Source organism: Suillus subalutaceus, assembly GCF_016647625.1.
Source record: "Suillus subalutaceus strain FC151 chromosome Unknown DFJ58scaffold_439, whole genome shotgun sequence".
NCBI classification, from domain to species: domain Eukaryota; kingdom Fungi; phylum Basidiomycota; class Agaricomycetes; order Boletales; family Suillaceae; genus Suillus; species Suillus subalutaceus.
The window spans coordinates 1-14,306 of NW_024540688.1; the positions used below are offsets into that span (position 1 = coordinate 1).

The 14,306-nt window shown below is 47.6% G+C and overlaps 2 protein-coding genes across 2 annotated transcripts; both read right to left on the reverse strand.

Annotated features, from left to right (window-relative positions):
- Positions 1-31: 31 nt before the first annotated feature.
- DFJ58DRAFT_849262 (uncharacterized protein) lies at positions 32-2,809 on the reverse strand (the record flags this gene model as incomplete). Its single annotated transcript, XM_041393709.1, has 9 exons — positions 32-546; positions 762-871; positions 1,106-1,189; positions 1,247-1,392; positions 1,453-1,791; positions 1,849-2,169; positions 2,402-2,426; positions 2,629-2,701; positions 2,753-2,809. Coding segments are annotated over 9 exons (1,670 nt in total), but the record flags the coding sequence as incomplete, so codon positions are not given.
- A 987-nt stretch (positions 2,810-3,796) lies between these two features.
- Positions 3,797-4,260, reverse strand: DFJ58DRAFT_879506 (uncharacterized protein; the record flags this gene model as incomplete). The annotated part of the gene is made up of 2 exons (XM_041394507.1): positions 4,132-4,260; positions 3,797-4,079 (listed from the first exon to the last, which is right to left on the reverse strand). The coding sequence occupies exons 1-2, from the start codon at positions 4,248-4,250 to the stop codon at positions 3,797-3,799; spliced, it is 402 nt and encodes a 133-aa protein (XP_041234972.1). The 5' UTR covers positions 4,251-4,260.
- Between the last annotated feature and the right edge of the window lie 10,046 nt (positions 4,261-14,306).

Consider the following 14,306-nt stretch of genomic DNA (forward strand, 5'->3'; position numbering starts at 1 on the left):
ACGCCAGTTATCATGCATGGGACCAGTATACCACTCCTCCGGCCAATCCTTGAGGGCCTTACTTCCAATAGAAGCTGCAGGGTCTTCCCACTGCTTCACAGCAGCACGCCATGCCTCTAGCCCACATGGAAGATCCGGAATTCCGATGCCAGGAATGGGAGCGTTTTTTTTTGTTGCTGTGGTGTGCTGGTGGGTGCTGTGCTGATGTGCCTGGCGTATCTGTATGGCGGCAGATGACAGGGGTGCAGGAGACAGTTGCAAGTTCACGGCCAACACATTGTGTGTTGCCGATGATGTTGTATAACTCCCCGAGAGGGGCTCGTGCGATGCTTCATGAGATGGTGTCCGCTGTAGGGGCTGTGCAGGTGGTGGAGACAGCAATGGAGATGGCAGGGAAGGGATGGGAGTCGAGATCGAGAGCTGAGAAAATTGTGATGGCGGAGGTGATGGCGAGGAGGATGAGGATACCGGTGGGGTAAGGGTCAGTTTGTCCAGGACCTCCTCGACTTTGCCAGACAGCCGGGTTAGCTCACGATCAAATGACATCTTCAGTTCCCGTGTTTCCGCCGCCGTCACAGGTGCAGTTAAGATATGTATGGTTGCCATTGAAACTCTTGTCGCCCTCCCGAGGAATGGGGCACAATGCATCCCTGTGGTTCTTTTCGTACCGAGTGAGCTCATCCAGAAGGTACCGTATTAGTGTATTGACCTGCCGAAGATGTTGGTCAAACCAACTTTGCGCTGCACAATGAGCCACTCACGCTTTCGCATTCGGCCCATGCACCCCACCACCGAATGGTAGCGAGAGCCGACGCTGATGCAGTAGTAGACTTCCCTTTCTTTACTGCTGTGGCAGATATTTTCTTCGTAGCTCCCCGACCCATAATAAAAATACAATTAGTGAAGTGCGATGAATAATGAAATGTCACAAATGAGAGTGCAATACAACGGACGTGCAGATGCTGTGTCATGTACTTCATGTGAATTATAGGAGTCCAAACATATAGTAAGGGGCCTACCATCATCCTGCACCTTTCAAAGCATCAAAAACAGTACTGGTTCGTACTCATCATTGATTGCATGGCCAGCATTGAGGAATATTAACCATTGCCAAAGCACAGCACTACGGCCACAATGCTCCAGCTGACATTCTTCAAAGACAGTACTAGAGAACAGCCTAGCAGCCGTTCTATAAAGATATCACAGTTCATGTCAGTATTCAGGAACATGAAGGTCATTGTACTACCTTCTAAGGCACCATCAGTCTTGCCTTTTCGCTGCCAGCCTTTGCGATTGAGCAGGCTCACTAAGTTGTAAGGGATGTTGTATGGTGGGAGTCCCTGGCAGTTCCAAACCACGTCTTTACGTCTGATTTTTGTAAGCTCAAAATTCCTGTGAGGGATTGGGTGGCCAATATAATCAGTCTTTGCACTTTTGTACTGACAGACGCACCGTGTCCAAATCGTAAAGCCTGTGGTTGCGAACGCACGGATCACAAGGTGCTTCTGGGCTGAAATCACCTCATCCATATCAAGGGGCAACCCGCTTTGAACTTGGGAGTAGATGAGACTGATCAGCTCATCCGGGCACTGCTTGTAGGACCATGCCATAATCTTCCGCATATCCTCGATCGTCATGGCAGATGCATGGTTCCTACAGCCACCTTCTGCTCCCTCGTTATTCTTCAGAACTTCCATCATGTCTTGCACCGCTGCGGACTGTGCCGGGTTTCCGGAAACTATGCCAGTTGCTGGGTTGAAGTGGTAGGGCTCTCGGTAGGTCTCCCCTTGGCTGTATGGTTGTCGGATTGTGTCACCATGTTGAACACTGAAGCGTGAAACCACTCACGCATTCTTCCACAGATCATTGAAAGCCGAGAACACGCCCCATGTTGTGCTGAGACTACGCCCCTCCGTCAATCCCTTCTGGACCAGGAAGAGCTCAAGTGCAGGTGCAGAGTATTGGTTGGGGATGTCGTCGAATGCATGGCTATAGGCATCAATATCAACAAGTTCGCCATCAGCCTGTGTGTGAGTGCCATCCACTGTCTGAGAAGTCTTCTTCTGCTCGACCACGTCTGCAAGGAACCGGCGGCCCCGCACCAGATGACCATCATACTGTGAGCGGGTACCTTTTGCCTTTAGCCGAGGAGCATGCTGTTGCTGAGATCTTAAGCAGGACAGAGGAGGACGATGTTGAGGATGACAGTGTCAAAGAAGACAGTGTCAAAGAAGATAGCATCAAAGAGGAGGAGGAATAGTTATATTGCCAAGGAACTAAACTAAAGACTCGTCCCTTTTGTTTAACGCTGAGTGTCCATAGCCCAGCTTCCGCATTCGCATGCATCCTGTGTTATTGATCATTGTCGAAACTGATAAGCATGAACTCTGTAATCACAAACCTTGCATCAGGCGGTCTTTCGTGACCTTCGGACCAAGCGTAACAGCAGCTCAGAAGCCAGAAGGAAGTTTGACATCTGTTCCTCTGGTATGCATGTCGTCCAGATATATCACACACTGGCCAAGCTGCTGGGTTGATGCATTCGAGGGAGTAGTGACATTTACTTGAGTCAGCTGCGATGAATTTACTCGTGAGTACAGTGTAATTGAAGACATAAAGAGCACACACGATCTGAACCAGAGCCAACTGTCTTAGTAGCCCTGCTTGTTTGAACGATATTGTCTATTGTGTAGAGGTACCACTAGGGACGGATGTGAATACAGTGACACTCGGGCGCGAACAAACTCCTTACCTTGTCGATCTTGGTCAAGTCATGCAGCTGGTCAACACTGTAATTCTTGTTGTACATCGCATAAGCGATGGCAAAGAGTCACATATCCATGGGTTTTGCATTGGAGAAAGATGAGATGATATGAGTCAGGTCGCTTGCGGGGTGCACCTTCATGTCGGTCAATTGCGGGATCCTCCATATAGCTCAAAAAGCCGTGCGTCGCTTGACGTATAATGTTTGGTGTTTTAACAGGCTTCTCCTATGCTGTGCTATGTGTTCAAGGTCCACAAAGAAAGGCCAATAGCGGGGTGTATCGATTCTAATGGACAAAAGTTTGTTGAAATCTGGTATCAGCATAGGCGATATCAGCTGCGTTGCACCCTTTTCAGCACCTTCTTTCGTGGTGATTTTGACTGGGAGATAGACTGCTTCTCTGGTATTAACATCCCGTGCCATAAGGCATCTAGGTTCAACTGCAAGAACCCAGAGGTGGCGAAGAGCCTGAAGATAGCTCTTGTTATCTGGTGATACATGGTGGAAACGAGGGAAAAAGGCGACGATCATGCAAGCAATTGCGGCATTCGAAGTTCCGAGGGTATACCGACCAGCCCCGAGGAATAACAAGCCAAGCGACAGGTGAGTTGCGACATGGACACCATATCGAAACGCTTGGTGATACATGCCATATGCATATCTCAGGCGTCGTAAGTAGGTGATTTCCCCTGTACCAGCCATGACCATACAAAGCGCAATGGAAATGAGGTTCAAGCCTTCATGAACAGCAGAGCGCTTGATCTTGTGATCAAAGGCAGGGCCTGGAAAACATCAGATATTTAGTATGGCGTCTTATGAGTTCTGTGAGGAAAAATTACCACTAGCTGCCACAAATCTACTGAACATATCGAAATAATTCGAGAGCATAATATATGTCATCACGCTGTGGCAGATCAAATGGGAGACCAGAGTAGGGGGACAAAGAACTGCAGCGTGATGCAGAGCAGTCAAGCTGGCTGATGGCGAAAATGTCAACAACTGGGTGAGGTGGAACCGATGTACTCGCCTTTATCAGCACAGGTAGCCTTCGAATGTGCGACCAATAGCCATGACCTCCCAAACACTCTTCATTGAGGACCCAACTTCGCGGTTGACCTGCAATGAAAACTTTGCGAGATCCCACTTAGGTATCTTAGTGACAATGTAATCGAGAGAAGGCTCAAAGTAAGCTGTAGTCGTCTTAGTCACCGCGTTGGGCAGTTCTGGAAGGGTATGCCCGAGGGCAATTTTAGCAGCAGTGTAGGCAAGCGGATAACCAGTAGCTTTAGACGTCAGGGCACTTGAGCGACTTGAACTGAAAGAAGTCGTGTTAGGTATAGAAAAATATGAAAGAACAATAAACGTACCGAGCATTAACCTCAATGACACAGTATTCCTTGGAATTGGGGTTAAGTGCATACTGAATGTTACACTCGCCGACAACACCGAGATGCCTGATGACATTGATAGCAGCACTGCGAAGCATGTGGTATTTGTCGTCCGGAAGAGTTTGAGACGGTGCAACACCAATCGAATCGCCAGTGTGTACCAAGAGGATTGAAATTCTCCATATTGCAGCAAATGATCATGTTCTAAGAGCATACGCACTCAACTTCAGAACACACAACAAAGCAGAAATGAACCTACATCAGGGCGGCATTGACATTATATGCAGCTGTGGACTGTGCGCTGCAGCGCAGCCGACAATGTTTCAAGGTGCAAAGTGACCGAGGCAAGGAGACCCTGTAAGGACGTATCGGGGGACATGTATAATTGACGAAAGAGATCATGTACTTAGCCATGTTGCTGAAGTAGTAGCGAGCGTCGGAATCCTTCCTAAATCATGTAAAACTGAACTTGGCGCTAGGCCTGAGGTCTGGCTTGGTGAGGGTGGAGCCTTTGCCAGAGAAGGCACACAAGACCGCGATAGAACTGAGTTGTATGGGGTGTTACAGTCAAGTACGCCCCTATTCATTTTCTTTCTCTCACATCATTGTATTACATCATGATCGCATCTTGCCGTCGCTAGATGATCTATTCTTGTTATCTCTGACTCATATTATCTCTGACTCGTCTTATCTCTGACTCGCCTTATCTCTGACTCATCTCTATGACCTTATCGTACTGGCCCTAAAGTCATTACCGTTTACTGTTTAAACTCATCCTGTACCATGTAGTTCTTTACTTTAATCTTACTAGGTTTTACCTGGAACTTCCTTCGCTTAAGACCTCCAATCTTAAGTCGTATTGAACTTGATTCAAGTCGAGGACACTCTCCTTGTCTTGTCTGGAACCTTGAAGCTTCGGTATACGCCGAAGCCTTGAACCGACCTTGGCCGATTACTCTTATCGAGTAGCCATACGTCAGAACCATCCTAGTTCGTAACAAAAGATTAAAGTCTTTCACGAAACACATCGCTATCACACATTGTAACCCAGACAGAACAAACCCTGGTCATCACGACAGATAGAACCCCAGGTCCCCAGAAGCTGAAACAAGCTGACGTCATTAACACCAATTTTTGGCACTTTGAACCACCCCTACCACCTTTGAATCCCCCAATGTCTTCCACGAAACCCATTGAAATCAAGATCGGATCTCCCCCGGTCTTTGACGGGGATAGAGATAAATCCGAAGGATTCATGATGTCGTGCATGTCTTACCTCGATATCAACGAGAAGATCTATGTCGACGACAAACAGAAAATCATTTTCGTAACCTCCTTCATGAACGAAGGGAACGCGCGCTACTGGAAAGAAGATTTCCTCAGACAAGCGCAGGACCCCAACAACAAAACTACCGTAGGACTCGTCAAAGGATACGGTACATGGGCCGAATTTTTGGCCGACTTCAAGAGCGCGTTCAGACCACTCGACCCCTCGGGAACCGCGTTAGCGAAGCTCCGCAATCTGAAACAAGGAACCGAACTCCAAGATTATATCTCGGAGTTCTTGATGCTCACACGAAGGGCAGGAATTCAAGGTGACGTCGCAAAGAAGCAATTCTTCTTAGACGGATTACACCCCGGACTACTCGCTCGTCTCTATGGCACGGGAGACGTCTCTGACGACTTCGAGGTCGTTCTTACCACTTGTATCAATCTCAACAACTCTCGCCTTCACCTGAACGCCATCAGAGCACGCAACCAACCCCAGAAGAAGAAGAACTTCGGATCTAACTGATACGTACCATCTAAGGATCCCAACGCCATGGTGATTGATCGGCTCTCTGAAGAAGAACGCACAGAACATTTCCGAACCGGAAAATGTTTCACCTGCCACAAGACCGGACATCTTTTCAAGAATTGTCCTGAGAAGAAGAAAGGGAAAACCCCGATACGCCGCAAAGAAGTAGAAGATAGTGACAAAGAAGAAGAAGAAGCAGAAGTCCATCGTCTCAACGAGGATTTTTGATATGGGAGACTGGATCAACGTCAGTATCTCTCGATGTACCCATTAGACTTGTACGAAAAGTTGGTGAACAAAAAGAACTTCGAGTTCCCATTTCCCTCATTTCAAAAACACGTCTGAAAACCATTGAAACCACTGCAGTCGTCGATTCCGGAGCAGCCGGAACCTTCATCTCGGAAGACTTCGTTAAGAAGCACAAAATCTGAACCCATGCCCTCACCAAACCTTTTAGGGTCACTACCGCCGATGGAAGCTATTCCAAAAGTGGAGCCATACGCCGATACTGCGTCCTCACCATCAAAATTGACAAATGAACCATGATTGGAAAGTTTAACGTCACACGTCTCGGCAGAAGGGACCAAATACTCCTTGGAATCCCTTGGCTACGGGCTATGAACCCGGTCATCGACTGGGCAGCCGAAACCCTCATCCTTTCCCGAACGGAAAAGAGTAATCAAGTTGAAGAAGAAGTCGACAAAGAAAGGAAGAAGAACGACCTTCCACTTCTATTTCAACAAGAATCCATCAATCGAACTTGGAAGCAATCCAAACTCAGGAAGGCACCAATTATCGAAACTCCTGTCGTTTATCCAAAAGCAACCATCGAAGAGATCGTTGACGAGGAAGCACCATCCGTTCTCCCCACCATTGATCCACTCCCCAGCCTACTCCCCATCCCCGATGAAGACGACGAAACCTTTGCCGCACCAGTGCGAGAAGTCTCTATGTACAATCTAGATGATGACGAATTCCTGGTAGAATACTCCCTTGATGCATCCGAACTCCGGGTAATTTCAAATACTACCATGGATATGCCATTGACCCCGGATGGAACTAGTCGCTCTGAACGAGAACCCACAGTTAAACCCTTGCCACGGCCTACGGAATACACGAAAGTTAGTAACAAAGCTCAGCAGTTCGCTCTAGCTGCAGGCTTAGAACAGAAGAAGAAGACTTTCGAAGAACTTGTACCCTCCTATCTCCATGACTTTGTCGATATCTTCGCTAAAGATGGTCTCAATCAACTACCCCCTGAACGACCCGGTATTGACCACCATATTGAAACGAAACCCAGATTCATTCCCAAAACGTCGAAAATCTATCCCCTCTCTATCGCCGAACGAACCGCTGTCAAAGCATTCATTGATGAAAATGTGAAGAAAGGTTTTATCTCGGAATCCAAGTCGCCGCAAGCCAGCGGTTTCTTCTTTGTAGGAAAGAAAAGCGGAGATCTCTGACCCTGCCAAGATTATTGGTATATCAACGATTGGTCGATCAAGAACGCTTATCCCTTGCCGCTTCCCTTATTTCTTGTCGCACGGTTACATGGAGCAAAGTATTTCACCAAGATGGATGTCCGATCCGGTTATAACAACATCCGCATTCACCCTGATGATAGATGGAAAGCTGCGTTCACTACAGAATTCGGACTCTATGAGCCGAACATCATGTTTTTCGGACTTTGTAACTCCCCGGCCACATTCCAAGCCTACATGAACTGCACGTTCCAACAAGAAATTAATGAAGGATGGCTGGTGATCTACATGGACAATATCCTCATCTTTTCGGACAACCTTGATGAACATCACGCTTGTACCCGTCATATTCTTACGAAAATTCGTGAAGAACGACTCTTCTTGAAACCAGAGAAATGTACCTTTGATGCGCAGGAGGTCGAATATCTCGGTATGATTATTTGTCCAGGATGCGTCGCCATGGACGCTGCCAAAACCGATGGAATCCGTGATTGGCCAATCCCATCTACTGTTAAAGAAACCAGATCGTTCCTTGGATTCTGTAACTTCTACCGAAACTTTATCCCTCATTATTCCGATATCGCACGACCCCTTATCGATCTGACAAAGAAAGACAACGTCTTCCTTTGGTCTACACCGTGTCAAGAAGCATTCACGACACTCAAGGAGTGTTTCCTAAGACAACCTGTCCTCCATAATCCCGATCCATCTCGACAGTTCGCAGTAGCCACCGACGCATCCCTTGTTGCAACAGGTGCCATCTTACTACAGACCGATGAAAACGGCGTATATCATCCATGCGGATACCTCTCCCAATCCTTGAACCCCGCTGAACGAAATTATCAGATCTTCGATCGGGAACTCCTTGCCGTTATCCGCACACTCCAAGAATGGCGCCATTATTTGGAAGGGAACCCTCATCCGGTTATTGTTTTCACCGATCATAAGAATCTCCTCTATTTCCGTACCGCACAGAAGTTAACCCGTCGCCAAGCTAGATGGCAACTCCTTCTTTCATGTTATGATATTGAACTCCACCACGTACCAGGAACCAAGCTTGCTGCACCTGATGCCTTATCGCGATGTCCTGATCATGCACCGGACACCATCGATAACGAAAATATGACACTCCTCCCCGATTCCATGTTCGTTCGCCTCCTCGACCAAGAACTCATGACCACTCTTGCGAATCCTGATCCTGATGACACTGATCCCATCTTCCAAGCCGCCTCTGATGCCTTAAATGGCCTTTGTCTTCCTCCTATGAAATCGGCTCTCTCTGACTGGACGATTAAGGATGATGTCTTATTCTACAAAGACCGTGCCTACGTCCGACCGGCAGGACGCCACTCTATTTTAGAACGAACCCATGACCACGCCACAGCAGGGCATCCCGGTGTAGAGACTCGATCCTGGGTAGCCTCACAATGGCACATATTGCAACATAGGTCGAGTCTACAGTATCATGCATGTAACACGACACTTGCGCGATAAACGCGACGTTCGCGCGACGCGCGCGACTTAGGCGACACTTCCGCGACATAGGCGACACTTGCGCGACTTGCGCGCGCTTTAGGCGAATTTTCCCGCGCCTAAGCGCTATAGGGCGCCTGACTTCCCACTGTGTTTTCCCATGTCCAACCAAGTTCCCAGGTATGCATTTCTCCATTTATCATTTATTTCAACATCGTACCATGTTTATTTTCACTTGGTACACATTTTTCATTACACATTTTTTTACTTTACACAACACACATTACCACGGACCACCACCATGATAGACAGTCACCATCTCCGAGTTTTTATTATGTTTTGAATAAATCATCGCAAGCCCTAGTAGCAGTTAGCTCTAGTGGCCATATCCGCATCAGTTGTCTTATCAGCGTCTCAGTACACGTCTTAACATCTCACTATCGCTCGCATACCGCTTTCACCCAGTTCCGCTTTTCGACGCGCGACTATCCCGCGCTTCGCGCGCCTATAGCGCCTTTGTTCCCGCGCTTTCGCCTTATCACGCGCTTTGCGCATTCCCCCTAGAGTTGACCAGTGGATATTTGCTTTCTCCGCTTCCCCTAAGGGACGAACATATCGCACTCATATTTTCCTCCCTTCAACAATTATATCAGCTGCACCCTCAGCTGAGTTGAAGATCCTTCACCGGTCGCTTTAAAACCAAAGAACTGGTTAAACGCGATTTCTGGTGGCCATCCATGGGAACTTATATCCGCAAATACGTTGAAGGTTGCGCCCTTTGTCAGCAAATGAAGTCCGATACCCATCCTATGACCCCTCCGTTGGTTCCTATTCCTTCTTCGGTCTCTACTCCATTCTCCCAAGTCTCCGTTGACCTCATCACTGATCTCCCCCCTTGCAATGGCTTCGACTCTATCATGGTCGTGGTAGACCATGGTCTTACGAAGGGGGTAATTCTCATTCCTTGTACGAAAACTATCACCTCAGAAGGCGTAGCAAAGAAATTCTTCAAATACATTTACCGCCGCTTCGGACTCCATGAGAAGGTAATCTCAGATTGAGGTCCACAATTCATATCCAAATTCTCTAAAGCCCTTGCGAAACTTTTGAAATATGACATCGCCGCTTCCACCGCTTATCATCCGCAAACAGACGGTCAAACCGAATGTTTGAATCAAGAACTAGAAACCTATCTCCGAATCCATTGCCGCAACAACCCAGAAGAATGGGTTGAACATATCCCCATGTCTGAATTCGTCCACAACCATCGCAAACACGACTCTTGCAACGCGTCCCCATTCTTTCTTATGATGGGATACGAGCCACAGGCTCTCCCCCATGTACTCCCAGATTCTACTGTCCCCGCCGCAGAAGAACGGCTTCGCCTCCTTCAAAAGATACGTGAAGAAGCTATCTCTTGTCATAATCTCGCAATGCAACGAATGGCCGCACGATCATACGGAAAGAAGTATCAACCATGGAAGATCGGCGATAAGGTTTGGTTATCAGGAAAGAACCTTATCACGCAGCTACCATCACGAAAACTTGCTCCAAAACGATATGGTCCCTTTACCATCACTGCAGTGTTATCGCCAATCACATTCACACTCCAGTTACCCAAACAATGGAAGGTTCACCCCATGTTCCATGCTTCCGAACTATCATCCTATCACGAAACCGAAATCCATGGTCCTAACTTCCCTGATCCTCCACCTGATATCATCGATAACGAAGAAGAATACAAAGTCGAAGCAATCCTATCGCATAAAGGCACGGGTAAACGAAGACGCTATCTCGTATCCTGGAAAGGATATTCATCCGCCAGTAACGAATGGATTCCCACGGAAAACCTCGGCAATGCCTCCGCAATCCTCGCCGCTTATAAGAAAACTCACCAGTTATAAGAATCGTCGCACAAGATGTCTTTCTCAGAACTCCGCACTCTCCAAATCTGCCTCCTGCAACTTCAAACTCTCGTCAGAACCATTGATAATATGTCCGAAAGTCTTGCCGCCTCCCCATCCACAACATCCGCCACGTTGACCGAAACCATTGAATCCCCAAGACTTTACCATCCTTGACAATATCGAGACCAATACTCTATTCGAATCCGCTCTCCTTTCTGAACAATACGCTATCGAGATAGATCGCCTCCTTGCTGAATGAGGAGCCCTCTCTAGCACGCTTCTCATTAACATTATTCGCGCCGCCAACCTTGTCAAACGTACCGCAGGCCTTCTTGGTGAAAATGACCAACGCCTTGAAACCATTTTCCGTCATCTCCATATTCGTATTCGCAACACTGCGATACGTCTCATGCCTACCTCTACCAAAGAAGTTGTTAGAGAAGCCATCCACATCGTCACTGAACGAATTGCAACAAACCCAATCACTAGACCACCATCCCCTCACGTTGCAATTCCCATCCCTCCTCTGGTTGAGATATCATCTCCCGTTGAGCATACGCCTAATGCTATCATTCCTCCTGCTGTACCGATCGTACCATTTGCTTCTATGACTGCCCCGGCAGGCAACAACCCCTCATATACGTCCCACTCGTCGACGACCCTCCAAACGAGAGATCTCCGTCTCCCCTCCTTCACGCAACCATACTCTACCTTCCAAGACACCATCCCCGCCTCCGCAACCATCCTCCATCACCATCGTGAAAACCGAACCCCTCGATAATTTCAAATGTCGTAACTGTGACGAAATCGGTCATCGTCACAAGAACTGCCCCACGTACTTCTGTCGCGTGTGTCGTAATCTCGCGCCAGGGCATCTTTCGGTCTTTTGTAAAGACCTTAAAGGAGAGAAACCTATCCCATTAGTATGGACGGACGCAGGCTTCTATGAGGCCCTCTCTAGATGGGAGGCTGACAAGGACGCTGCTATGGAACAGATCTCAATCGAAGAAGATGAGAGAATGTTCGTTCAATGCGCAGGTGATCGTGACAACTATGACACTTACGATAACTTTGATTGTTGAAATCGGTGACTTCAACGATAACAACGGGGTAATGTTACAGTCAAGTACGCCCCTATTCATTTTCTTTCTCTCACATCATTGTATTACATCACGATCTCATCTTGCCGTCGCTAGATGATCTATTCTTGTTATCTCTGACTCATATTATCTCTGACTCATCTTATCTCTGACTCGCCTTATCTCTGACTCATCTCTATGACCTTATCGTACTGGCCCTAAAGTCGTTACCGTTTACTATTTAAACTCGTCCTGTACCATGTAGTTCTTTACTTTAATCTTACTAGGTTTTACCTGGAACTTCCTTCGCTCAAGACCTCCAATCTTAAGTCGTATTGAACTTGATTCAAGTCGAGGACACTCTCCTTGTCTTGTCTAGAACCTTGAAGCTTCGGTATACGCCAAAGCCTTGAACCGACCTTGGCTGATTACTCTTATCGAGTAGCCATACGTCAGAACCATCCTAGTTCGTAACATGGGGTGGTGTCGAGGGCCGTTGGCGTTGAACAAACTGTCTGGCTAGATCTAGTGCTAGTGCGGGACAAAGAGCAACGCGATTGTGACAAACGGTTACACTGCCTCGTTAGGGCAGCCCCTGGTCTGAGTGTGAGGCGCGTTGCAACATTTAATGAAAGGGTAAGAACTACACACCTCTAGGAACATTAAGAGTAGCAGAAACAGTAGTGAGAATGTAAGGCTACAGTTAAAGCAAAATTTTGAGGCAAGGGAACCAGAAATGCAATTTTTCGCCGCGCTGCGTGCCGCATTTTACAAGAAAAGAACGGAAAAGTCGGGGTAAAGTGCCCGCCACACTTTATTTTACCGTAAAATCTTGGGATTTTACGAGTGGCTGAGAGCTCCGGCGGCGGAATTTTAGATGGATAGGGTGGGCGGGCGCACGAGCTCATTTTTGCCATACAATTAAGCAAATTACACATGTATATTGCATGGGTGCATGTATATACAGCTGTGCATTATGGACAGAGAAAAAACACAAACTATTCCGTCTTTCTGTGTGTGCACATGCGAAAATTCGACGGGAATCGCGTAGCAACAACAGCGCGAGGTTGATGGACGCGACACGGCAACACGAGGGGCCTGGCGAGCTCTGTTGGTGAGTGGTTTCTGTGCTTACGAGTGGTCCTCAAGTGCAGGTACAGGTGTGGTGCATCCTGTAATGCAAAGACGAATGGAACGGGAGCTGCAGATCTGCGCGTTATAGTACTGGTAAGTAGGACGCGTTGCGTTGCTGATGTGTCAGCGGGGTCACGTGCTTTGGCGTTTTACACGCCTGTGGTAAAATGAGGCAATAAAACCAACTTTCCTTAGATTAGGTTCGCACTTTTGCTGCTTACATAATCATCTTCCCTTTACCTAGGACTCTACAGTCATTACCTAGTTTTCCCTGTTTCCAGTTCTTTGGTTGCTCCCCATTCACTTGGGTTATTTAGTAGCATCCCCTAGTTGTAGCTTTCCTAGTTGTAGCTCCCTCAGCTCACCAGATAGCTCCTGGAACATAGTTTCTTACCTTGACTTGGAGTACCTTCTCCACTCTCTTTTCTTGAGCCTGAGCCTAGTCAGAGATCCTTTAGGGTCGAACGTTCTTGCTAGCAAGAGTAGCAGCTAGGAGAGCAGGAGACTCATATATATTGGTTTGGTGCTTTTACCTACAGCCCAGCCAAATCTTGTCACCACAGCGTGCTCATTTTACCTTACTTATCTCTTAGGCACCCAGTGGAGTTAGGATTGGGAGCCCCTTCAGTGACAAATCCCGTATTATACGGGTCACCCGACCTACATAATATCCCGTGTAATACGGGCCAGCGGATTATGGGCCGATGTTATGTATATTCCCGATGTTGACGGGTGGGCCGGGAGGCATATTATTTCCGATGGAGACGGGTGGGCCCATCTATGCTGATGTTATATATATCATTGACGATAGCGGATGGGCCGGGAGAAATATTATTATGGAGATGGGTGGGCCCATGTGGGTAATATGTAGAGTAGGATTGACATATATTATAGACCTGAGGAGAGATGTATAGCAAATAGTATTATATAGACGTGTGGGCCGACGTATTAGTATTATTTTGTAGACGGATGGGCCGAGGGAGTGGTGAAATATTTATTAGATAGATGGGTGGGCCGACGTGGGGTAATATCAGATAGACGGGTGGGCCGAGGGTGAGCGGAATTATTTATGACATAGACGGGTGGGCCGACATGGGGTCATATTAGATAGACGGGTGGGCCGACGTGGGGAATTCTACATAGATGGGTGGGCCGACGTCGGGTAATATTAGATAGATGGGTGGGCCGACGTCGGGTAATATTAGATAGACGGGTGGGCCGAGGGTGAGCGGAATTATTTATTACATAGACGGGTGGGCCGACGTGGGGTCATATTAGATAG